The following is a 26734-nucleotide window of genomic DNA, read 5'->3' as shown; positions in this document are numbered from 1 at the left end:
TTGATGACCATTTGTGAAAAAATAGCAGATGACTGAAGATAGGATTAAACATTGACCCTAGTAAAAATGGTCAAGTCTTTGAGGTAGAGATATCTTGTTAATCTATATATTTTACCATATACAGATAAAGGATTTGCAGGATTTTGACATGTTACAAATGTCTTTGTAATGTGAATATTCACAAAAAGTATATCTTTAAGGGATGCCCATGCTTAGTCTCAAAGAAGCCATGAAGTGAAATAGCTAAAGTATGTGGCTTCCTTATAGGGCCAGTCAGCAGGAGAGATTGAGAGAACACCTGCGTGGAGCATCCTGGCTTATTCACAGATTCCTGAGTTGTTTTTTCAGTCCTGGTTTCTAGGTCTGTGTTCCAGCCATTCATGCTTCTGCGCTTCCCTTGAGTGTATTTTGAGTTCCATATAGATAGTCTATAAGTCCTTTGTTATGAGTCTCAGCAGGGCTCTGAGAATACTCTCTGACAGTTTTTAACTGCATTTGTAGCACAAAAATACAAGCATAGGCTTCAAATGTTCAGGAAGAAAAGGCATGTTTTGAATACCACTATTCTAAGCTTCTTATCTGGACAGTTTTTTAGTTAGAAGTGTGGCATGCTGTTGAGTAATGATAAATAATGTTTGGTTTTCTTTACAGACAGTGTTAGAATTGGACAGAATGGAGATCTCTGTAGATGCTGTAAGTACTTACTAACTTTAATACTTATCAAGTGCTTTTAATTCCCCTTTTCATGTAGTGATTTTTTATTTTTATTGATTTTATTTTGAAGTTTCAGAAAAGATTTTACGAAAATGATTTATTGGATCAAGAAAAAGAGAGACAAGAACATCTCCTTTTGGAAATGGTATATTTTATCAGTACAATCTGTCCTTTTTTTAGTAGTTTCTAGCTAAATATTAATGAGGCAACAATTCTAAAGTAGGGGAAGTGCATATTAAGGAGAGACCTGGTAGGTTCATAATCTGTGTGTGGCTTCATTTTACACTTTACAATAGGGTTAAGTCCTTCGTAGTAACATATAACTTCCTTTTCTTTACTACCTGAATTTTGCTGTATCAATTAGAAAGGCAAAATAGTATTTCTTGAAGAATACTCATGCTTGACGCCCCTATAGTTCTAAAATCCAAGCCCTTCAGCACATCTTTATGAAATCTTTTTGAGGGAGCTTAGCAATTTGTCGGGCATCTGTAATGTAATAAATTGAATAATGAAACATCTCAGAATTCGCATACAGCTTCCATAGGCAAAGAAAATGCCATAACTTCTTTGTTCCAAGTAACGTGAAGGAGGGTCTGTGTGTTACAAGCTTTCCTGTTTAGCCAGAAAAAAAGCAAGAAAGAAAAGCCATTGATATCTGCAGCCTGGCAGGAGAGAGACATAGTGCAGGCTGTATAGAGCAAAAGGAGCTACAAGTTACTTAGGATTTGGAAGAGAAGACTGCAGAATGCTTTTTAACTTACAAAATTATTTATCTTCACTCATGGCTGTAAGGAAAAGCTGCAGCAGGCGCTTCACCACGTAGCCCACTACATCTTCACAAAGCCTAGATTAGATTACTGCAGTCCTCCGTTCTGCTGCCTCTTCTCCAGCCTGAGGTGGAAGAAGCTCAGAAGCTGATAGGATTTAGAAGAGGCTGAATTTCATTAGCATGGTTCCTCTGACTTGTAGTAATTGAGCTCCTCTGTAGTGAACCAGAACAGATTCAAGACTGTCCAAAAAAATGCCACTTTTTCCTCTTGGATTGTTACAGAGCCTACATTCGTGGCCCACTTTGATGTTGATAGGTACTGCAGGCCTTCTCTTGGGCAGCTAATTTTCTCAATTCATGATACCCATCCCATGTACTTCCTGTCACCTCCCATTAGCTCGAGCCGAAGGTTCAAGCTTTGTTCTCAGGATCTGCATGCACGCGTTCAAAGACTTGAACTTAGCTTTAGCAGTTTTTAGGTAGGTACAATTCATGTTTTTATAGTGAAAGCATTTGGGGCTGTGGTAAAATAGCCTCCAGTGCGCTCCGTTATCGTGTGTTGTATGATAACATTAATTTTTACCCTGTTTCTACAGCTAGACTTCAGAAGACCACCTGTATTTTTATGATATATCCCATTGATACGGGGATACCTTCTGTAGCACAAAGGTCTCATTAAGAATTGTCTTTGAGAGGCATGCTTTTGAGGAAGTGGAGATGTACACAATAAATTGTGACGCGTTGCAGTCCCAAATAGATGACGAGTCATTGACCCCAGTTAAATGTTTCTGACTGCTACAGATTTTAATACTGCATATGTTAATAAGTTTCCTTAATTTTAGTAATTGACTTAGTAGAAACTATATTCCAGCAACCTTGACCTGAATTAATTACCTCCTTTTTTTTTTTTTTTTTTTTTTAACTTGGGTAGTAATTAGAGTGACATGAAAAAACAGAGTAGAACAGTTACGATTCACTTGGCACTTTTTATTATGAACATAGTACAGAAAATAAGCTAATATTATATAGCTTTTTCAAATTGGAGTGATATCTATTCACCAAGAATCCTGAAGCAAGTATTGGCTATTGAAATTATTGATGTAGCTGTGTTAACACTGTCTTCTGTCTATGGATGTGCTCTCAAAAGGTATTCTAAGGCTAGCTAATATTACAGAAAGGCAAATAATTTGCTTAGACTTGAAGAACTGTAATACTTGATTTTGTTTTGCATAAAAGCTTATCAACTGTAGATGTTAATTTTAGACCTTTAAAAAGTTTGAGCATATGTGACACACCTTACCATTTGAGAAAAACATTTTCATTGAATTGTATATTTGAATTAAAGATATTACCAGTTTTATTATCAGAGTATCTGCGTAGCACAAAAGTTTCACATTGCAGGCTGCCAATTTCTGTATCTTTTTAGTTAAAAAAACCCAAAAAAACCAGGCATAATTTTAATAATAAGTTATAAATGTGAACATCAATTCTGAGATTCCTTCATAATTAAAGTCAATATTTTTTGGTGTGATTTTTATATAAGATATGTACTCTGATTTCATTCTGTACTATTTAATTGGTTCTCTGGATATTCACTAGGGGTTGTAGTAATAGTAGGAGAGAGTAGAAATTAACTCATTTTGGTGATTTGGAAGCAATCCATAGTTGAAACACAATTTTTTTTTTTTTTTTTTCTGAGTAATACCTAAGAAGATTATTCATTTTTTTAGGAACAATTAGAAAAAGAGAAGCAGCAAAATGAGGGAAGATCTACAAATATTAATGATAAAATGTTTGAAAAGAAGCGTAAGTTTATTTGTTTACATATTGTTTGTGCATGCATTACTCTTCTACAAAGGTAGAATAGAAAGGACCAGAAAAGAAACACTTTATACAGTAAATGGCAGAGTTTTAGAAAGTGGCAATAAAACTTTTTTTTCTGTATATTTCTGAAGATATTTATGAAAACTGGCCTCATTATATTAGAAGGAAGACTTTTGGCTTTATTAATAAAATACATGACCGTTTTAGTTCTCTGGTATTTTTCATTTCAGGATGTAATGTAAGTACTTGTCTGTGGTATTTCTGAAGTGTCAGTAGCACTGGATTAGATATTATTACTGTTTACCTCGGGACTGTGATATGTTATGTCCTCTTTATTTAAAGTTAAGCTTTAAGAGAGAGGTATTTATACTGGACTTTTTTTTAGGTAGAGACAGTAAAACATCGTCAGTGTTGGGAAAAAGTATCACTCTCTCTGTTCCTGGAAGCTCTTCTAGTACATCAGCAGGTAAGAACTCTTTAAAACCTCTTCTAGAATGCTTTGATCTCACATCAGAAGTTTAAAACCCAGCAAAAGTGCTGTTGGCATTTGTGGGCCAAAGTTTCACCTACTGCACATAGGAAAAGATTCCGCTCCTAGAACGGAATGTGTTTTCTATGGGTTTTAGTTTTATTTGATTCTTTAGTGTATAAATAGGTGACATAAGGTTTATTTATTGTTATTGAAGTATTTAAATCAGTTCCTTCAGCTAGCATATGTTGACAGAAAATTATATTAAAAAGTGTTCTTAATTACTGAGGAAATGCAATGATATCCATGTTAAAAATTTTTGCTACTTATAATTTTAGGCAAAGAAGACAAAAAATCCAAGTTGGTTCGAAGCCAGTCTTTCAGTACTCAAGCACTACATCCAAAATACAGCAACATAGACAAGTGTCCTAAGTATCTTTATTATCTTCATTGCTTACCTCATAGGCAACTGTTTACCTAATAGACAACTGTTATGAAATTATATGCACATGAATCTATGAAAGTAGTGATGTGCTCACTGAATTGTGGCTTAAATTTTCAGCTTTCTTTTTGATTAAGGTATGCAGTTTTGAACTGAGGGAAGAAACACCATTTTAAGGCATGCTGAGGCCTACAAATTGTTATTAATTCATTTAAGTTAATATATGTCACCTTTTATCATATATTAAAAATATTTTTCAATATGAACTGCTAAACCTGAATTTGTACATTTCTTAAAGAAATTTCAGCGTAACTTTCTCATTTGATTTTTTCATATAAACTCAGAAATAGCCTCCAATATTATTAAACAGCAGGATGACACAATTGAGAAGAACACTTTTCTGTAATAAGCAATTTGGTTTTGTTTTGTTTGTTTTTTAAGTAAAAGCTCTGCTACAGGATATACATCTTCAGTATCAGGAATGGGAAAGAGTTGTATGTTATCCTTTAGTGGTAAGTAGGTTGTTATATTTTACGTTAGTTTTTTGTGGGTGTGCTGAATATGTGAGCCCCATTAAACAGGCTTACTGTAAGATATAATTCTTCTAAACACAGAATAATAGAAATCCAATACGTTTGAGCACATAAGTGCTAGTCTAGTTAGTGTATTTTTCAGATTTTTTTTTTTTGTTATATGTTCATTTAAAGTTACATTTAAAAGTAGTAAAAGTAAAATGAGTTTGGCATTTCTTGATTGGCATTTTGGTTGTCATAAGAAGGTTGGTTTTGCAATGTGCCTCCACCCATTTTATGTGAGGAAAGGGATAATATGTGTAAATTCTACTGAAATAAGGGAGAGAAACTGCTGTTGGAAGAGTTTGGATGTTTAAAGATTAGAATGAGATGAACTGCTTCCTAGAGGAACCTGTCTTTTTCCATTCACTACCAATACACACTAGACACTTAGCTTAGATGAAATAGCTAAATTTTAAGCAGCTAAAGATTGGCCAGTTAAATCCCACTATTTTCATATATTAAATGTATTAATCTTCTTTTCCAAAATGTGTCTTCTAATTATCTTTATTTAGCGTTTTTTCATAAAAATATTTGAAGAAATGTTAAATTGAAACCATTCCCTTACATAAAGTTAAACTTTTGGATTATTGCCATAGGAAATATGCAACTATTGCCACAGGAAAAACAGCTCATTCTGTTTACTCTCTGTGTCTTTTTTTTCAAAGTTCTTTGTCTAAACTGTAACTCTTTGTTTCAGATGATTCATTCCGGACTCATTCTACTGGTAATAGTGGGAATGTTGCCTTCCCTTCCAGTTGTTCTTCTCGCAACTTATTTAACTCAGCTGACCAAAAGAACAATGGAAATAAGGAGAGTCAGTCCCGAAAGATGAGCATGTAAGTGGTTGACAAGAGGTTAAATCAAGCTTATGGGTAACATTTTCAAAGGGAACTCAAAAGAGCTATGCCAAATTAAGCCTATATTTATGATACTTCTGCACCCAGATTTTTAAATACTAAAATAGCACAGTAGAAATGTGATGTCTGCAATTATAAGTGTTTTTAAGATTGCATTCCCTTTTAATTAGTCTTTCACATTGTTTCTCCTGCACATGTTTGCATTCAGCTGGTACATTATGGGGAGGGTGGAATGGGACAAAGTGAAGGTTAGTGCATTTCATACGTAGTAACTACAGTCACAGTGATTTAGCTGCCTGTGGTTGGAGAAGTAGAATGTATGTATTATTAGATGATTTAATTTTTCCTTTTCCTTCTTTTTATGTGCTTATATATGTTTATGTATTATTACATAACAATTTCATGATGAATTCTGACAGTCATGATGAACTGGTACTGCTACTTGTTATTCAGGCTGCCTTCTTTGCCTTACCTTAACCATTTAGATAAAAAACCCTCAATGCTAGGTATCTCCCTCAGGCTGGTTTTCTTTAAATATCAGCCTAAACCATTCAACATTTTGCAAGAACAAAATCAAAGATGAATTTGTTTGCTCCTGTGATAAAAGTGTAATAGTTTTATAAAATCGCTGTGATGTGTACTTACTCAGTCAAATCCTTATACACTCTAGCAGCTAATTCCCTGAAGATTCCTCTTACACTGTAAGTTGTAGTTCTAAATTACTATCGTTGGACTAGCTGTAATTTTAGGTGCTCAGACAGATTTTTCTTTGCTATCGGAGATTTGCTTTCTTAGCCAAGGCAGAACGCAGAAAGGAAAGGAGCCAGCTATAGCAGGAAAGAGAGGTTGTTTGGGAAAGTAGACTGAAGTGTAATAAACTAGAACTAGAAGCTGAAAAGTATGGGGAAATGCAAGCTGGGCCTTGGAAGTCTGAAGAGATTATGAGACCAAGAATGCAAGGAGAGTCCAGAATGCGAGGCTATGACTTGCTGGTCAAAGATAATGGAGCTGAGATATGGAGCTTGCACCAGACAGGAAAGATGAAACACCTTACACTGGTTTGCCAGGTATAAAGAGGAAACAATAGTGATAGTGATATCTCTTGAGTGGTCATTTCTGGTGAATTAAGTATCTGTATAAACTCATATTTTTCCACTTCAGTATTTTCAGGTTCCTTTAAAAAAAAAAACCCAAAAACCAACCCCCCCCCCAACTTTACTCACAGATTAAGTTAATAACATTCCTAAAGAAAACAGTCAAAAGTTTAACAAATATGAAAAGAAGTTCTCTGAGCAGCTTGCATTCAGTTACTCATATATATTATATTATGATATAGTCTCTTGCTGTGTGATCACACAGGATTTTTTTCTGGTGGAATTTTACCACCTTCACTGTACAAGGTAAATTTGTTCTGAAATGAAATCAAGCTTGTGTACTGAATTATTGTTTTTAAGAATGCATTTTCTTTATAGAAAAGATTGGAAGATACGTAGTGAATGAAGGTGGACTCTCTGTGTTGAGTCAGTGGTCTCACAGCAGAAGTACCTTAAGGTGCCAAGTCAAATTGCACTCTGTCCCTGTCTTTGCCAGAGTCTAATGCCTTTTCTTAAATATTACCGACAGTACTTACTTCAGACTTTTTATAGGTGATCATTAGGTGGTCACTTATTTCAAAGTGCATGATTTCAAAGTCAACGGTTAGATTAGTAGACATGCTGACATTTTCAGCTATCTATAAAGTAAATGGGACATCTTGAGTATATAAAACAACATACAGTGCTAAATACTTTCAAAAATTAGGTGTACTCAAAAGCCATGTGCTTTTGCCCTGATCACTGTGTACCTCTGTTCCCTCTCTTTAAAACCAGAAACCTAGTTCAAATGTTGTAAATTTTTTTTAGCAACCGTTGTAGAAATTTCAATTACTCATCTGGCTCACAAGGATTTAGGAAAAATAAATGGATTAATATTCACGAAGCAGTTAGATGCAAATATTAGTTAGACATATTTTTTACATCACACAAACTTTTCCTAATTTCAAACGTTTTTCTATCTGTCACTTAAAATAAAACTGATATCTTTTGTTTGAATACAAAGGGACAGAAAAAGACTCACACAGAGCAGTTTGTACCTTTTGTCTTCAGGCAGGAAAGTGGAATGTAAAAGACTCAGCTTCAAGTCTCAGTGTACCATTCCCAAGTGAATACCTTAACAACACACTATTTGAAAGTAGGTACCTGATCAAACACAATGATCTGGATGCTCTCCGTGGTTCAGAAAGTCCCTAAACTGCATAGTGTCAGAAGCCAAGAGGATATATTAGGGGAAGAGAACCATTTTTGGAGAAAGAAGAGCAGGCTTAGGATGACCTACCTTTAGTTCTGAATAAGAGTTTTAATGTTCTACGTTGGTATAATGTCTGCTGCACTGTAGATTCAATTTCTCTTTTGTAATCTGGCCCAATACTTAATTGTTTTCATAAGAAAATGGAGCAGCTCTATAAGGAGATATTAAGAGATACAGGTACAGGAATGGTTGATGGTAAATGCTTTCATCCGCATAACCTTGTTGGCCACAGATATGTTTAGGTGTACCTCTTTTATCTTTCTTTTGTTCAGAAAGTCAATCCTGGTGCTAAATATACACATATTAAAATACAAAAAAAAGTTAGTTTCAAGGAAACATTATTTTCTAAATTGAATGACAGAATAAATTGATATCCAAATATATAAGAAGTTGATGGAAATATCTCTTGCTGAGAGAAGAATTTGAAAATTGTACAATGAGAGGTGCAACTGAATAGATGCTCATGAATGAGTGTCACCATCTGTGGACATACTAAGGCAGAAAACTTGTGAGAAAATAATAATTGAGTATATATTTAGACTACATCATCATATAAATTTACACATGTGCTGGTTAAACATTGCACTGACAATCTTAATTCTGGCAAGTCCTAACTTTTAGTTTATTGACTCTGCAACATGAATAAGGTAACTTCTAATATGTTTCTTTTCCTAAGTAATTATGTGTGGTTTTGAAGAATGGAAGATTGGGCAGTAATATGTTGTTTAATTATTAAAATATCAACCGATGTAATTAAAGATTCTTAGTTCAAAGTGATGTATGTTTGGACAAAATATTATTTAATTGCTTAAGTGTAGTCTTTTCCATAAAACTGCTCTACTGAATATTGACATGTTCACTTTTGACAATATAGCGCAGTTTGCAGGGATGAAGAATTTCTGATTTCATATATTCATGTTGTTACAGGAATTTTTCAAAAACCCAAAGTTACCTTGGTGGAGAACTGAGGTCTTCACTTACCGTACTCATGAGTTCTAATGTTTCGTTTGTCCCATTTCAGAGATGTGTGTGCCAATTAAAATATTCTTTCTTTTTGAAAATAATGTAGATTCAAGAAAAAAAAATCTCAGTAAATCCTGATCCAGTGCTCACAAGCAGGTGACAAGAAAATGACCTTTAGCTTCAGTGTCATTTGCTAGAACTTAGGTAATACTCAGGCAATAGAAAATGCAAGAATTATGCTAAAGATGCACCCGTATAACTCAATGGAATCACAAAAGAGAGTAATACCTGCTTTAAGCACCTTATGGAATAGGAAGGAATCACAAAGAGCACTGGTTGAGTATTTCATCCCACAAGAGACCTTACTTAAGTCAATTTGCAGAGCAAACGTGCTTTTCTGACTTACTGTTGAAGAGTTGCCAGTTAGATCATGAATCATCCTAGTGCAGAAATTGTCGTGATTCATAAACACTGCGTTCCATCAAGTAGTCCCATCTTGTATTATTATGCTATGTAGTTTTATTATCTTCTTTTAAATGTTTTCATTTTTATAAGATTGAGATATTTTCTTTTAGGATGAGAATTGCTGTTTTGCTTGAGTTTACATTACTGTAATGTGACTGATTTCAATACACAATTGGATAAAACTATTTTCCAGAATTTTATAGATTCATCAATAAAAATATCCAGCTTTATGGACAGCATTTAAGAATTTTGCATCTTGCCTATAGACAGAGAGATAGTGCCTGATTTTATTTCACTTTCAGTTAAAACCTACTTCAAGAATGAGGGGTACAGGTTTTCCATCCTGTAAAAAGTGGGAGTAGATTTATTGTTGCATAGAAATAAATTTCTTATAAAATACTGATATCAATTTATTATTAAGATGTCCACAACTGACCTTTAAGACATCCACATTGGTATGTGACCATGTTGTAACAATTACATACATAAGTATCTTATAGTAGTATCTTTCATCCAGTCATAAAATTGCTTAGGAAGTTGAGCACAAGATGAAGTAGTTCTGCCACTGATCTACTACACTTTGAGTTGGTTACTTACAGCTTCTAATCATGTTTTCCTTCTACCGTTTACTCTGGTGAGAGTTCTGAGGTCCAGTGGGACTGGCATGTGATTTAGGTGCTATTTCTGAGAGGAAGCTAGTAGGTATCCTAACACTGGTGTATGATCATGAAAGGTTTCATCAGCAATTTTAAAAGGGTAAAACAGAACAATATCTTGCTTTGTTTGTAAATGATCTTGTAAAATATTGATGCAGATATTTCCACAGAGTTCTAAAAGTTAAGCCCTGTTCTTCCAAAGATCTCCGACCATTACAAACAGTTGTTAAGTGACATAGCTACAACTCTGCGAAGTTGAAGAACAGTATATTTAAAGATTAAAAAATTAAGGCTATTAAAAGTGCAGAAATTGCCCAAGTGACATGATCAACAGAAGACCTAGAAATAACACTGTAAAGAGCTCTTAGCTTCTCCCCTTCCCCATCTCCACTTTCTCCAGATTTTATCATGGGTTAAGCTGAAGACCTCTGACATTATTTGTAGCCATGAGTAGACTGCTTGTACTACCTTAACCATCTCACTTAGAGGGATCTTTACGTGACCTTCTGTAGAAAACTTAATGGAGAAAAACACCCTTCCTGTGAAGAATGCCCTCAGAATGTGTCCATTTGGCTTTTTCAGTGGGTGCAGTAGAGCCGCTAGTAAGTTTTAAAATACGTCAGCTAAGAATTATATTAAAACGTTGCACGCAATAGCAATTTATTATGTTATGTTATTTAATAATATAGCAACAACATATTATGTGTGTTTCTTCTTTTGTATGAAGAAAAAACAGAAAATCAAACTCTTAGAGCTTCTGGCAGAAAAAGAAGGGAATCAGAGACTGGTGGAAGCAACATTCTGGTGTGATAAGGTGGGAGCAGCAGATGGGACTCTCTAATGCCTGGAGTGAATAAAATGCATCTTGCAATGTTAAAACTTTTAATCTTTTAAATAAAATCCCAATCTGTAAAATATGTTCCAATAAGTGACGTAATGGTTGCAGAATTCTAACATTGTAGTGAAATGTTATGAAATACAACTTCAGCTATGTGCTCTTAACTGCTGCAGCGAAAGAGAGGATTTTGTTGTCTTCAATTATACCTTTGTAGTTCAGATTCTTGGATTTAGAATGCACATATCCATTACTTAATTGGCTTATTTACAATTTTAGGAATTCTTAACACCCGTGTTTTATGCAAGAAATAGAAGGAATTGTTCTGAATATGAAAAAGTAATCCCACATTTTAAAGAACCTTCAAACCTAATTTAAGACCAAAGTCCAGAATCATTGATCAGTCTATAAAAAAAAGGTAAACTTCAGTAGCATTGTGCTGTGAATTTGGAGGTAATGTTTTTACAAGTACTAAGTAAAGTTCATAAAAATCCTGTGTAAGTTTCAAAGCAATCTAAAAGCAGATGTCTCCAGATGCTGTAAAAAAAAAAAGTTTTATTTCATAAGTTTCGTTGTATAAATACTTGTTTTAATTTTTAGTATTTCAGATTGTATTTTCACTTGAATAATTTATAATGATGACTCTAGTTTTTAATCAGCTGCTATTGCAAGCTATCATGCTTCAGTGATGTCATCTGCATTTGTTTGTATTAATGCTAATGTTTCTATCAAAATTTGTCTGTGGAAAAACATGCAATTCTATTTTAAAAAGTTCTATTTATGCCAATACTTGAGAGAGAGCCTATGAAGCTATTGTCAGCTTCTCTATTTCAAAATGGAAGCAGCATAAGTATGTTGGTATCAGAAATATGTGGTTTTTAAAATTTATTGGTGTATGATAAAGATGATCTGATCTGTGAATGCATATGCGTGTGTGGTTACTTTTTATAATGTAAAAATATGAATGATGATTTACTCAAAATAAAACCTAGGACAGTGCTGTACATGCATGTTCTTGAAAAAAAATAATTCTCAGGGCATCTTTTATAATTAAAATAAATAAAAGCATTTACCTATAGAAGGTATTTATTTTGAATAGTTATAATGCTAGATGTGTGCTGTCATGTGTGAAGTACAAAATGTGTCCTGGATTTAGCAGTGTTCTACTGTCTGAATTCCTAAGCTGCTTACACCGCAGTTGGATTCAGGTGTATTCTCTGTCTTTAGTCACAGACATCGTTTGGATTCTGTGGAAACACTCAGGTTTTCGGTTTGTTCTGCAGCCTGGCATAGGACGTTGTAAATCACAGATTTCTTTAAAAGCTTCTTCAAGTAATATGATGTTTAACATGCAATATTGATGCAGATATACAGATGACCTATGCTGGCTCCTCCCAGGTTCTGCTTTTGTCTCATTAGTGAAAGCAGATACTCCCAGTTCCCCAGGGACAACTAACTCAACGTGCCAGCTACAGCTGCTCACCCATGGGCCACAGGAGACTTCTCACTGTTCTCAGTCTGACTTCTGCCAGGGACCAAACTCAGACCAGCAGTACCCAGCTGCAGAACAGAACTCAAAACTGTGTTTGACCCTCAGATAACTTTACTAGAGCAATCCAGAAAAACCAGTAAGTTCAGAAATTTGAATCCAAGTTATTTCTCCCCTTAATAAGCATGTAATGAGTTCTGTATACAGTCTGTCATTTGTTTCTTATTGGCTGTCATTTGTCTGTCTTTTTTAACTGATTAATTTATTTAATGCTGATAACACGTGCTCCGCTAAATAACTCTACTATGTATTAAATTCCTGCTATGTAATCTTTAAATGCTCTGTTTAGACATTTTTTGGTCTGCACATCTTCCTTGTTCAGTATTCCTGGTGTCTCGTGTATACTTTCATCAGTCCTTCACACTACAGACCTTCATCCCAGCAATCTTTTATGGGGGTGCTTACTCCTGGGTTACTTCTGTTGGACAGCACCAATACTTTTGAACCCTTTGTAGCATTGTTTCTACCTGCCATTCAGAATAACAGCTGGAGGTCAACTGTACAGTGATAATTGGGTCATTCTCTACAGCAACATTCCTCCTATTAATCATTCGGAGGCAAGAAGGAGTGATTCTCTTTCTTTCTGGGTACATTCATACTGCAATGTGGAGTTAGGTTAGATGCACTTTTGTAGTCTAGTCAGATACCAGAGTCTGCCTGCTAAATCCTTTTGTTAGTGGCTTCCACTAGTGTCTGCGTTGCTGTGGGTAGACATCTAATGACAACTGAAGTGTTTTTTAGAGATGTTTACCAGCCTGTACCCTGTAAGGTACCTTTTGTATCTTTTCTTGTGGATGAGTCTGTCTGTGTGCATTTACTGATAGATACCTTTAAAGCTTCCATGCCAAATCATTTTGAAAACTCTTCTGCCCCCTTTTGGGCAGCTATTTTATGAAGGCTGTATGAGCAAGTAGAGTAATGCTTAGATCTGTTATAGTTGGCTAGAAGTAGCTTTTTTGCATTGTTTCATACTTTATATATAGGACTGCTGCTGACTGAAATTTACTAAATGTTCAAGATCTTGCTGTTCTGTTGGAATCGCTGCACTACTTGAATAAAATTAATTGTATTTAGATCACGAAAATATTTTTCTGAAACATTTTGGCAATACCTTCTGGATTTTAGATCAACTCTGTGAATAGATTTATTCCACTTTTATGGAGGTATGGTTTTTTCCTACCAAAGTCTGTCTTACTTCAGGCATAGAGTCCTGTTATGTAGTTCACCCTGATATCTAGATGATAATACATGCAGAAATTCTGGTTTTAGGAAAGGCCCAGCTTGATGTTATGAAGTAGTACAGATTCAGATTTTTCAGGTTCAGAATACCTGAGTTACTTTGCAGAATTATTTTGTCTTTAATAGAAAGAATATTTTAAAAGCAGGCATATCATGTACGCTGAAAAGAGGAGGTGATTTCATAATCTGAATGAATACTTTGAAAGAGGTCACATTCCAGGTGATGCAGACTTCATGATAGACTCAGTGCATTTCTACAGTAATAAAATAAAGATCTCTAGACAAAGGCTGTAAATTCTCTTTTAGGGCTTGATCCTGCTTCTGTTTTTACAAGTGGCAAAATTCTGCTGACATTGAGGTCAGTAAGTTCTTAAGTCTCATTGCAACAGAAGATAACATTGAGGAATATCAAGCTGCAGTGTTTGGGAATGAAATTCCTTAATATTTTGGCATATGAATCTCTGGTTTTCACTCGGACTTATCACTAAAATGCTGAATTTTGAAAGTTCAGTTCTGTGTTGTTTTTTTTTTTAATTTGCATACTGTGTTTTACAAGACACATTTTTGTCACTTCGTGCTTTAGTGAATTTAGCTTGTTACTTAGGCATTAATAAAGTATTACTAGAATGACCTACTGCTAGCTGGAGAGAAAACAGGTTTTCATACTTTCATATTTCACTGTCTTTTTATTCTAATGTAAGTTAATAAAATAGAAATAAAGACTCTTACATACCCCAGAATAGAAACTGACACCTTTATTCACATTTCTGTTGGATCAACCACCCTGCCAATGAAGAGTAATGTTTTAAAAGTTTCTTCAAAAATCATAAAAAGGAACGGTCGGTCCACTTTGATGACAGGAGGCACTGTGAATGCAGTTATTTCTGACCCAGTAGCTGCTGTGGCCTCAGTTCCTTCTTCATCCACTTCAATTACTGCCTTTTGGACAACCTGAAATGCAATGTAGAAATAAAATATGTGACAGAAATAAATATTAATGTGAAGAATGTTTTTCAAAGCGCAAGGCATTCAGTTGAAGTAGGCTTCTATTAAGGGTTAAAATGAGTAGGTCTGTGCAATCTAGCTCTGTGTGTTAGACTCGTAGACCCGTATGCTGTCTGCTTCAGCAGCAGAAGAGTTAGTACAGCCACTGTGACCATGATCCAGTGTGGATGCTAGTTCAGGTAGTGTTGTGCTTTTCCACGTTTAGGTTTCACTGGGAGATTTTGTTCTTGCAACTGGTAGCATGAAGCAACCATTGCATTTGTGTAGTGCTCCTCTTTGACACCTGACTGTACAAGGAAGAGTTTCTCAAAAGTGGGAGGTGTGTTTTCATCAGTCATGGACACTCACTGGCTGGATATGACATTCACAGCTGATTTTGTGAGAGCTTAGGCAAATGTACCGGTCTTGGCTTTTTTCTTGTATATTTCTAAACTGTACATTTGGTAACACAGAGTAAATATGCACAGCAATGAGGTACAATTCTGGGTTGGGCTGAGGACTTTCCCTTCCCACTGAAATTGCAGCCTGGCAGGATCTGGTTCTTTTCTGGTTTTGTTCTTTCAGCCTGCACTTACCTCTCAGTACTTCCCCTGTATTTGGGTCTGTATTGGTGAACTGCCTAGTCAGCTAGTGCATTCCCAGACTCCTAATTCTAGGAATGATTTATGTGAAGACAGTTGAAGGACTTCAGCAGTGTTGAGCTCTCTGCTAAATATTCTTAAATAATGAAGCTAGCTATCATGATTCACAGGGACAGGATGCTCCTCTGGCACTTTATAGCTGATGCACATATTGCTTCTAATATCAGTTAGCAGCCACTATTCAAGGGTGATTTTTTTCATGATAACACAACAGAGTTAACTGCTGAGAATCAGCATGGAATAGTTATATGATCAAGAGGAAGGGAGAAAAGTGCTGCAGGTTGCCATTGTACTTCCCAAAAGTGAAATAGTTTATACCAAACTGAAAATCACTGCAATTTTGTCTGTTAAATATTTATTCTTAGTATGTTATGTTTTCCCAGAAAGGTTATTTTGTTAAGCCAGCACAATTTTGGAAAACTGTAGTTCAGGGCTTAGAGTTTTTGGAACTTGTATAGAAGTTTTTATCATACCACCTATTAACAGTTTTGGCAAATCACAAAGGCTTCTGTTCTGTAAGGATTTGGTGTAGGGAGACTTGTAACAGCAGCACCAATAGCTTAGAAGGATTCTTTCTGATAGGGTACAAATACCAGAAGGGAGGGTGCAAAGAAGATGGAGCCAGGCTCTTTTCAGTGGTGCCCAGTGACAGCACCAGAGGCAATGGGCACAGACTGAAACACCGGAGGTTCCCTCTGAACATCAGAAACACTTTTTTACTGTGAGGGTGACTGAGCACTGGCACAGGTTGCCCAGAGAAGTTGTGGATTCTTCCTCCTTGGGGATACTCAAAAGCTGTCTGGACATGGTCCTCAGCATCCAGCTCTAGGTGACCCTGCTTGAGCAGCGGGGGTTGGACCAGATGACCTCCAGAGATCTCTTCCAACCTCAACCATTCTTTGATTCTGTGGAGTCTCTCCTGAAGTTATGGTCCTAGTTTATCAATGCTATAGAACCCTGTACAGTCACAAGCAGTTGCATTATATAAATTCTATACATAGGTTTATAAAGCTATGTTTTTAAATCCTGTGTCAGATTGAGCTCATTTGAGCCTTGTTTTCCTCAGCTGTTTATAAATCCAGCTTGTTGCAGAAATTTTGTTACTTTAATGTATGAATTTGCATTTATCATTAATTGCATTTCATCTTGTTCCACACAGTCCAGTCCTTGAGGTCACCAGTTTCTCTTTGTGGTATGTCTTATCTTCTTTCTTTGACCATACCTCTTAATTTTCTATCATCAGCAAATTGTCTTTTGTATAGACTAGCTGTTTCTTCTTAATGGGACATCTCTGGTCACATAGACCTGTTCCTTCCTGATATTGGTGTGACTGTCAAGTCCTTTCTCTTCCATTCTTTTCTGCTTCTCATTCTGCCTCTGTTTTCTATCAGTCTTCTGAAATTAATTTTTGCTCTCTCTTAAATAGTGGTACTGAGTTATCTTCTCCTCCTCTTTTTCCACGGGGCTGTGTTCCTCTCTTCTTGGCCATTCACCACCCTTGCTTTTGCCTGTTTAAGTGATCTTTCAAAGTTTCAGCATAGGAAGTGGAGCATCTGTATGGGTTGGAATACAACTGTGTTGTGCCGATGGTTTGCTGTGAGATTCTGTTTCTTCTCTGCCAAGGTATGCAGCAGGAGAGGCAGGACTGCTTCAGCTTCTCTTTCTCACTGTTACATTTTTGAGATTTTATTATTTGAGCTTTCTAAAGTTCCTTATTTGTTAACAAAAATACCTGTCTCTGGACTGCGTATGAGGGGTTCCCTCTTTGGGTTTCCTTCCTTGCTCTGGCTTTTGCCATTTGACTGTCATTTACAATGTCTTTCTTGTTCACAGTTTTTGTTTCATTGTGCTCCTTCCCTGCCAACCATATTCTTGAGGCAGAGCTTTCCTCCTCTGGTGGGTTAGCTTTGGAAGGTGTTGAACACATATGAAATGTAATCGCCCCTTACTTCTACACACCTCATACTTGAAGTGGCATCCATACTGATTAAGGTGTGCAGATTGCATACACATGGCAAATGAGGTCCTTTCCTATTAGTGTCCCTGTACGTGTATATGACATAGTCTCTTGGCCGGGCCATTTGTATGCTATTATAATCCAAATAGGAAATAATTTTAGAAGGCTTACCTGTGAAACTGCTACGTATCCTTGATCTGTGAGATGACTAAGATCTGCTGTACGTGTAAAGAGATTTTTAATTCCAAGAGCATGAAGCAATTTCTTCATTTTGTATTTTTGCTCTAGTTTGAACTTTGGAAATGAAATATCCACTTTTCTGCTTGAAAAAAAAAAAAGAAGTTCAACGCAAACTTAGACTATATAGTAGACCACTTGACTGCTGAAATGCACTCTACTCAGGAATTAAGCTTTACATAGAAAAAGAAGGGGCAAAAACTAAAGAGTCTCTGCTGGAATTTAGGTTAGCAGAATATCATCTCAGACCTGTTGACTGCCAAAGATGCTAGAAATAATTTCCTTCTCTGTATAAAATACTTCCAACAGCACTTACAGTGCTCTGATACCAGGGTGTGACACACTAATTTATTGACCAGTGAAAAGAATTGTCACTTCAGGAATTACATTTCACAGGAATAATTTGGGTTTACATTTTCATATTCAAATTTATCCATTACTTTGCATTTCCACTGGTAGGAAAGGTTTAATCAATATACTGCATGTCTAGATTTATTGTGCACTTTGCTTGGTAGTGCTCTATTTAAGGAGGGAGAAGGGCTAAGGAAGAATTTGGAAAGACTAGATTGACTATGCCCTCAGACAGACATTTCTAAGATGAACCACAGACTTGTTACCTCAGAGCAGAAGCTTTCACATGCCACTTGGACTGTGGGTGGGCCATTAAAGGACCTCTACTCTGTAGATAGCTAATGCCACAGAGACACCAGCATGTGAAAAGGCTTAGGAAGACCAGCTAGTCTTTGTTGTGCTTTGTTGCTTTGCTGCAATAGACATAAAAGACACTAAGGCCAATGGGTGTCAAAGCAATACCTGGTTTTCATGTTTCCAAGCCAGGATTCCACAAGCTCTGTAGTCAAATGGTCTTCAATTGACATGTAATCTCCCTCTTTTTCTGGGATGACAATCAGCATGTGGGCTTTCCCTTTGTAGGGTAGCTTTATCACAGTGCATCTTAAATTCTCATCAAAAGTTGAATTAACTTTATCTGACTTGAACATCATGGGTACCTGTACGCTTCTGTATTTGTTTATGTGGAAAGTCTCAATTTCTGTGAATTCGGAATTAAATGGATAGACCCACTTGCCTGATGAAAGAAAGAAATTAAATAATTATGTGCATTCAGACTTGTTCAGAAGTTAACTTAAAAAAAGTATAGGGTATTTTCTGTACCTAGTTGAAATGGATGTCAGTTGCGTCTGGGATAAGTGGATGACAACTGCAGTATATTTAGTGTATATGCTTTAAATTTTTTCCAGCTGGAAAAGGAAGCAATCCACAAAACAAACTCCTTCATTTGCAGGGAAAGAAGGGACATCTTTTTCTAAGGTTGATTAGTTCCCAGTCAAGTTCAGAACTGATACCCATTTTGTTTACTGAATGCCATATGAGCATCCGTCTTTTATTAACGTGTCGCCTTCTCAGAAATTCTCTACCAGCTGTTCTATGTCCTGTTTTTAAATTCATTATACAATCTTTTGGATGGGGATTCAGCAGTACACTGACTTGTAAGGTGCCACTGGTATGTGACCTCTTCTGTACTAATGATTTTGATCTCTACCGTTGCTTTCAAACATAGCCACAGCCATTTATCTCTTTTCTCTGATTTTCTGCCAGGGAAGGTAACCTTGGCATTGGACAAACTGCACTTTTGTAAATACGAAAGAATAAGCTTAGTCCGTAGGGAGTCTGTGTGGCCAAGGGGTGATTTTCTTTGTTCTCATGTGTGCATTTATTTTAGTGGGGTTTCCATGGATGGCATGTGCTGAGTGCTTTGGACTGGAGTAGTGGCTGTGACTGAGTGTTCTCCGCACAGCATTCCTCATCCCCTTTGTCACCCTAGCTCTTTGTCTTTGCTTTTTACCTAACCAGGTGTTTCTGGCTTCTGTATGGCTGTTTCAGAGTAAAGGGTGGGCTATGGCTCCCTGTCATTGCCAGGACCTCCTTTTGGAGTCACTTTATCTATCTTCTAAGCCAGCGGTCAGAAAGACTCCAACAGGAAAAGGAGCATAAGATATTTGGCAATAGAGGACCTCTCCACAGAACAGTCTCTGCCCATCACAGCTATTTCTTTCCCTCACCCTATAAGGTAATATAATGGGGTACTCTGGTTCCTCCGGGGAAAAAGGTTCTTGACTGAAATAGTCACTATATTAGTCAAATATTTTTGTTTTCATGATTTTGTGCACTATGTAAAACCAGTCAATGATTTTATGCCCAATATCCAGCATTCAAAAACTATAATGATTAAGGCTTTTTCATTTTAATTGGTGAATGAAAATTAAACATCCCCTTTAGTCATGAAGAGGGATCATTCGGAGACAGATTGAGATAGTTTGATGCAGGGCTTTTTGTTCTCTTTGAGACTGTTGTGTGGAAGACAGCATAGAAGAATTGTGGTTCCCTATCATGAAAAATAATTTCCTATTAAATAAACCTAATAGAAGAAAGTAAATCTACATAGAGACATAGAGAAAACAGGACATCTGAATTCATTTAAACTTCCGCTAATGTAGCTGAAGTTAGAGTCCTGATTCTTCTAATAAATAATCATTTTGCAAAATAAAAACAACAGTTACCTTTAAAGACAATGTAGTCCACAAGTAGCAGTTTATTATGGCGGTCAAGCTCTTCAAAAAGGTCTGGAATTTTTCCTTTGGTCCTTTTGTTAATGTTTTGATTTATGACACGTTTTGCCTGTGTGAAGTTTTGAAAGTCCACTCTCAGGAATTCCATATCAAAGTACTGCTTAGATAAATTGAGGAAAGACTCCTTGAGTCTGAAGTCCTTTTGGATAAAAGAAAGAGTACCTTGCACAAGGAGAAGTTCTTCATTCATTGTGATGTTATCTTTCAGTTGTTTAAACAAAGCTGGTAAATGATGGCGATCCACTCTGTCCTTCAAAGCATGGAGGTCTAGACCTTTTACTATTTGTCTGTGTGTTTCCCCTTTGGCAGCCAGCATATATGCAGTCATGAGAGCTGATACAGAAAGGGGAGCAATGATTACATTATTATCATGTGTCATTGCAATTTTTCTGTAGAGGTTAAATCCGAAATTTGCAGTCTTTTCAGTAAAGTTGTAAAGTGTGAACTCTTCGAGACCTTGGTCTTCAGTAGGCTTAGAGATATTTTTATGATAATGCCACTCTTCAGAAATATTGACGTTTTTATTTCTTTCCAAGAAATTACTCTCTTTTTCCTTCTTTGGAATTTTAGGTTTGATGCCAGCCTTGATGATTTCAACACACATTTCACTTAAGAGAAGTAGGTAAATTCCTGTTTTCATGTTGACATCCAGTAATGAGCTCTTTTTTTTTCTAGTAAAGAAAATGGAGAAAGAAAAAAAAAAAAAAGCAACACAATGACTTTTTAGTTTGTTCTTCTATTCACAATGCAAGAGGTCAGAGATGTAGCAAAGTGGTCTCTCTGCATCTTCAGTGTATATACTCTAAACCTAAGATCTGGTTCCTATCTGAAAGGTCAAATTTAGATCAGTGGAAGAGAGAAGTTTCAAACATTGTTAAGTGAATCCAGAAGAAATACCATGATCTTCCGGTATTGGTGGTTCACGTCAGAAGTATTTCACTGATTTTCCCTTGCTAACTTGTAATTCCTTTACAAAATGAAACCCAGGTTTCAAGTACAATATGCAGCTCAAAGATGAAAAATCGGCTTGTTGGACCTGTGTCACAGCTTTCGCTCCTGTGAAATTGATGTCATCTATAAGCACAAGAATTCTAGGCAGCATGTGGTGGAAATGACATGCTTGCCTTTCATCATTTCATTTTTCATCCTTCTCCTAGAGGTTGTTTATTACTCCATTCAGATCACATTCTCCTGATCGAATGCCATAGGATTCCCTGTTCTTTTATACTTCACTGTCCAGCAAATGCTGAAACAGGTTTGTCAGTGCTGTCTCCTCCCTGAAAATACCATGTTTCAATGTCAAACAGCGCAAGGATGAAATGGTTATTCTGTGCTTAAAAATACAGTATTTTACTCAAGTTGTGACTTCTGAGCCAAGTTAATACAGGGTCTCTCATCTGTCCAACAAAATGTTTAGAGAGAACTGGACACATCTTACAGAAGGCCTCAGGCAAACTTTAGCATCAGACATTGCTTGTGTAAATTCGCACATGCAAATGCACTTTTTGGGTATAAAATGCAAATATGCTTGTCATTCATCTTTCCTTCAAAGCAATATATGAATTTCTCTCCCATACAGCAGTGTTGAATTGCGCCCTATGGAATTGCACCCTATGGAAAAATTTGGAATGGCCATAATCTTTGGAGATGCATTTTTTTTTTCCCATTGTAAATTAAACAGGATGTTCAAAACCACCAAGCCTGTACAGAATCCTTTTGTATAGCAGTGGCATGCAAATGGATAAATGAGATGAAAAGATGGATTATATGGCCCATCATTAAAGTAGTAAGTGATTCAACAATCTAGAAAACACATGGCAACTATTAACTACTCCTTTTAAGTTAAGGATCTGTAACAGCAAATTACGGTCATTGTATAATTTGTGATTTTGGCATATGGGAAAGCTGGTTTTATTTGATTGTCATTTATTCAGAGTTCAGCTGAATTTCACAGTTGCCTGATTCAGGCTGTGGGAGTTAGTCCTGAAAAGGTATGTTGATGTGAGTACTGAGACATTTGGGTGCCAAGTCACAGGGTGCTTTTGGCAGTCAGGTGGTGTGCTATTTTCTTTTGAGATAATAGGTCACGTTCTGTACTTGGTGCAACACAGATGGGCTGTAATGACTTAATCGGGATGCAGTGAAATCCCTGAATGTTATGCCTCCTCTTGAGTGTATGGCAGCCAGGGAACAGAGTAAAACATGCAGCGTACTGTGGTTGTGAATATTTTTTCTTTATTTTTCTTTCCCATTAACACTTGCTTTATTTTCAATGAGATTCCCAGTGTCTGGGTTCCGCAGGACTGGAATAGGAAAGGGGATGACTTGACTCAGCTGCTGCTTTGCTGGCCAAATGGTGCATGTGTCTTCTGCAGGGTTGGAGTACTTGCTCTCCCCTGACGGACTGCAAGCAATGCTCTTAAGAGCTATTACAGTAACTGCAAGGCATTTCTGCTCCTTATGTAGTGACCCACTTCTATGGAAAGTAACACTGCACTGAGGTGCTGTTGCTGCACAATGCTATGCTTGCCCTGGCAGCAAAGAAGGAGGTCCTTTCCCCTGGGAGTCATCCCTACTTCAAAGAGGTATCCTTGGACACTGCAGAATCAGCTCTAGCAAAGAGGCAGGGATTGGAAATTTTGCTTTTGATCATGTTCGGTCACAGAGGAAGGGCTTTCTCCAACAGCAACAGTCCCCCTAAAAGAGCATTAGGCCCAACTGGTCACTGGATGTTGCAGAGCACCAGCTCTTCTTCCCCATCTTTTCTGGGGATAGTGCAATTCCTGTGCAACATCTGACAGTGTTGAGTTTGGCAGATGTCACTGTTGCGTCTCTCTCTGAGAGGTCTGGGACAGTACTTGGCTCAGGCGGGCCACCAGATCCCCCCCAACGAGATGTGAAGGGACTGAATGGGGAAGGCAGTGAGCTGCCTTCCAGAGGGCTCTGCCTTCCTAACACAAATAGGTTTCAGACTGAAAAGATGGGGCGAATGCAGAAGCCCTTGTTTACAAGCACATCCCAGACCATTCAACACTCAAGAAAAGAGTCCTGCATCCTCAGGCATATGCAAATGCTACTGATCCAGGCGTTGTGAACATCACAGGAATAAGAACCTCACAATTGCACTAAGCATTCACTGCAAATTTGAGATTGCAAAAATTTAAAATTAACATTACAGCAGCTTTATCATTCACCTTTAGTAACAGAAATAAAGCATCTCGACTAGGAAAAACAGTTCTGGAAACAATAAAGTGATATTTTTGCACATTATAGACTTGTATTTTTAGACCTGAGTGAAGCTTATTGCTAATTTTAGAGAACTCGCTTTATGCATAGACAGTTCATTAATAAACATGTAAGTGTTAAAGCAAAGTTAACATTCTTTCCATTTTAAGAAATATTTGTTTCTAGTAGTCTCAGATATCAAAGAAGTTTCTTGCTCAAAATGCATTTTTCTTCTGAAGGCATTAGAGCAAAAGGAAAACATATTAGAATGCTGATTAAGATCTAGAACCATTTAAAACATCACATCTAGAGAATAGCTGATAAATATATAAAATTATGTATATACGTAAAATATATAATAATCCTTCCCTTTACAATTTAAATGCTTTTCTTACCTATTAGGTAGCTCCTCTGTTACTTTTCTCGATCAACTACGTTTAAAAATGAGATGAAAATGTCTGTCCCATATAGAAGTTTTTCAACAAATATTTGCTCTTCCGAAGAGTGATAATCTGGTTTTGTCCGTTATAAATTAACTGCTTTATAAACACTGAGTATTTTGTTTCCCATAAATGGCATAATGAGGGAGGGTTATATTCCAGTAAATATATTTTATCTTTCATGAGAAACAAGAGAACAGTAAACTCTTTGCATCCAGCCCTTTGGTATCCCTGCAGGATTTGGCCCCGCACATCCAATCACCCATGAGAATTATTTTATAGGCAGGCTCTGAGCTACTTGGTGGTGGAAGCAGTATCCAGTCCTGCTTAACATAGCCCCTTTCGTGGAAGAATAGGTCACTATTCACCAAAGCAGGGGGGAACACAAGGGAGGGAGGGCGAAGGTACAGAACATTTGTAGGGGTGTTGTCATCTCCCTCGCCCTGAAATTTGGCCATTCCTTTTAGAGGAGAGACCCAGGCTCCACTCCCTGTTTCAGGAGCATGCCAGCTATTCAATAACATATCAATATGCCAAAATTAACCAACTGATAAGCACCAAGTGATGTTTCTCCTATAAAAGACGAAATGGGGGAAGCTGATATTCCTGCAAAAGTTGTACAGAGCTATGGGAAGTAAGAATAAACTTTTTGAATTTCCAATTGGTCTTGCTTGGACAGATTTGACAGGCCAGTTTTGGGTCTTGAATATTATTAGTTGGGCAAGGCACGTTCTTTAAGACAGATAGTTTACTCATCAATTTCAGTAGTGTGGGTATGATGTAAACTCTTCACTATTTTGATCAGTGGCCTAATTCCAAATAAAATATAAACATGGAACTCCCTATCTTCCCCTCATGCTCCTAAATTACTTTTTAAAATACTGCCAAATGAAACACAACATTTCATTCTGATTTGGATTGTAGAAGAAACAGAATTTGGTCTTACAATTTGAGATAAGGGGACAAGTCTCTATTTTTCAACTGAACTGAAAAAAAAATTATTATATGCAGCTTAAGTGGAAGCATTGTCAGAGGAAAGGATGAAATTTTAGAAAGCACGTAAAGGACTTGGGCATCCAGGACTCAATGCAAAAAGGCTTTTGTTTGTTGCTGATGAGTATTACTTCTATAAAAATGACAACAGTGTTTGCTTACAAAGTGCAAGATTTGATTAGGAAGTACTTAAGACCTGAATGTAGCCCCACCGTGGAGGGCATTTGTGGGTTTTATGCTCTTAAGAAGTTCAGCAGAGGGGTCATGAAGGGTCACAGGCTCTAGGTACCTAAATTCTTCCTGGGTTTAAATTCTTATAAAATGTTCTTCTTTTTAGAAACAATCCAGGTCATAATAGGCCCCAAGTATAGGCATTGTATTAAAGAACACAGGAACATAGGACGGGGTTACTGAGTGAAGGCCCTGACCTCGCATCATGCCATCTATTCCCTAAACATAAAAAGCTCCAGTGTGAATGCCTCAGTGACTCCAGAAATTCAATTCTCTGTCCAGATGACCGGACATTTTTTTTCTGCTTCCTAGTCTATATTTATTTGTGGCTAATTCAGCTGGATTTGAAATTCAAATGTCTTCTCATTACGTGGAAGAAGTGTTGCATCTGATGTGGCCGAGCAAAGCTGCATTACTGCCATGTGCTTCTGAATCTGTGCATCTTCTGGAGACTGTGGTACTGTGGTTGTGGCCCAAGAAGACAATACAAGGAAAACCTGATGCACACAAAACCATACCCAGCTTCTGTGCTCAGCAAAATTGGCGATGTTATTTGCAATGACAATAGCAACCAAGCCTCTTCCTAGCCCTCGCACCAGGACCCTGACACGCGTGGTCACCACTGGAAGCCCTGCCGGAGTTAAGATACAATATTGATATTTAATATTCAAAAGCTGAATTCTTGTTTATCGATAGTAGTGAAAAGAAGGTTTTGAAGAAATCTTGAAGTCTTTGAATCTCTCAGTTAAATCTTTTCTGGACCACAAAACCCACATCAATCCTATTTTATCTGGGAGAAGAGGGAGGCTGCTGTGAGATGTATTGGCTGTGTACAGAGATCTGAGGGTATTGTCTTCCTCTCTAGTTACTCACAAAGCCCTTGCTACTTTTTCCTGCTGGGTAACACCTTGCTGAGAGTATCCTCCACACACTATTGGGAGTAACGTATTCCTCCCACCAGCTACTATTTATATTGTCAATCGCCCCTTGGATTCAACAGAGTTTTCTGATCAGTAAAACATCACACAGCATATGGGCAACACTCTGCCAAACTATACATATTCACAGAGTGATTTACTGCAAGAGGATTGGTGATGTGTCACACTGGCAAAATGGCACTTTTCCGCAGTTTAAGACAAAACCACCCCTGAGACCAGAACAAGCAAGGGCAGTACACATGTATTGCTGCCCAGTTGCATCTCTCCTGGGAGCTTGTGCCAGCACAGTGCTGAGGCTGGGCAATAGGCAACTGATCTGTCAGCGGTTGAGCTGAAGACCTTCTGTTCTCTAACAGACAAGTGTTATTGGATGTATATACAACTCTGAAAAACTTGGCAGTGGTTATGTAGTCCGAGTTCTCACCAATCTGTTTGTCAAAGGCCCTGTGACTCTTGAGTACCTGGGGGTAGATACTGCAGAGGCAGGCTCAGCTGCTTGTTCCAAATATTCAGAGGATTTCTGTTATAAGCCCCTTTCATCCTTTTACAGTTCTTTTTGTGGGGCTGGCAACACCTCTGCTTCAGTGGCTGCTTTTCCTCTTACTTACTTTCCCACTCTGGTTTAGGAAGCCTTCAGTGACTGGAGCAACCAGTCATCTTAATATTTGGTTTGTTTCGGACTTAGGTTCCCTGTGCTAACTATGGTTCCTTCCAAT

At 37.1% G+C, this 26734-nt stretch overlaps 2 protein-coding genes across 10 annotated transcripts in view; one reads left to right on the top strand and one right to left on the bottom strand.

Annotated features, from left to right (window-relative positions):
- The window catches only part of PPP4R4 (protein phosphatase 4 regulatory subunit 4), a 73717-nt gene extending 60976 nt beyond the window's left edge, over positions 1 to 12741 (top strand). For 4 of the 8 annotated variants that reach the window (XM_030042295.1, XM_030042269.1, XM_030042317.1 and 1 more), the window contains 8 exons: positions 652 to 693; positions 785 to 859; positions 3214 to 3289; positions 3693 to 3773; positions 4115 to 4208; positions 4660 to 4730; positions 5491 to 5629; positions 10808 to 12741. In XM_030042295.1, coding sequence (XP_029898155.1) covers positions 652 to 693; positions 785 to 859; positions 3214 to 3289; positions 3693 to 3773; positions 4115 to 4208; positions 4660 to 4730; positions 5491 to 5629; positions 10808 to 10832 — 603 coding nt within the window. In that variant the 3' untranslated portion in view covers positions 10833 to 12741. The other 4 variants (XM_030042277.1, XR_003927500.1, XM_030042286.1 and 1 more) reach the window with 4 other exon arrangements.
- A 1702-nt stretch (positions 12742 to 14443) lies between these two features.
- Positions 14444 to 23908, bottom strand: SERPINA10 (serpin family A member 10). Of its 2 annotated transcripts, none has more exons than XM_030042343.2 (5): positions 23812 to 23908; positions 20123 to 20862; positions 18357 to 18630; positions 17478 to 17628; positions 14444 to 14654 (listed from the first exon to the last, which is right to left on the bottom strand). In XM_030042343.2, exons 2-5 carry the CDS (start codon positions 20829 to 20831, stop codon positions 14463 to 14465), a joined length of 1326 nt encoding a protein of 441 aa, XP_029898203.1. In that variant the 5' UTR covers positions 20832 to 20862; positions 23812 to 23908; the 3' UTR covers positions 14444 to 14462. The 2 variants fall into 2 exon arrangements, with proteins under 2 accessions (XP_029898203.1, XP_029898213.1); XM_030042353.2 differs by having other exon boundaries at positions 17478 to 17625.
- Positions 23909 to 26734: the final 2826 nt, after the last annotated feature.

This window comes from Aquila chrysaetos, chromosome 2 (assembly GCF_900496995.4).
Source record: "Aquila chrysaetos chrysaetos chromosome 2, bAquChr1.4, whole genome shotgun sequence".
NCBI classification, from domain to species: domain Eukaryota; kingdom Metazoa; phylum Chordata; class Aves; order Accipitriformes; family Accipitridae; genus Aquila; species Aquila chrysaetos.
This window is presented reverse-complemented; position numbering and strand designations above follow the sequence as displayed.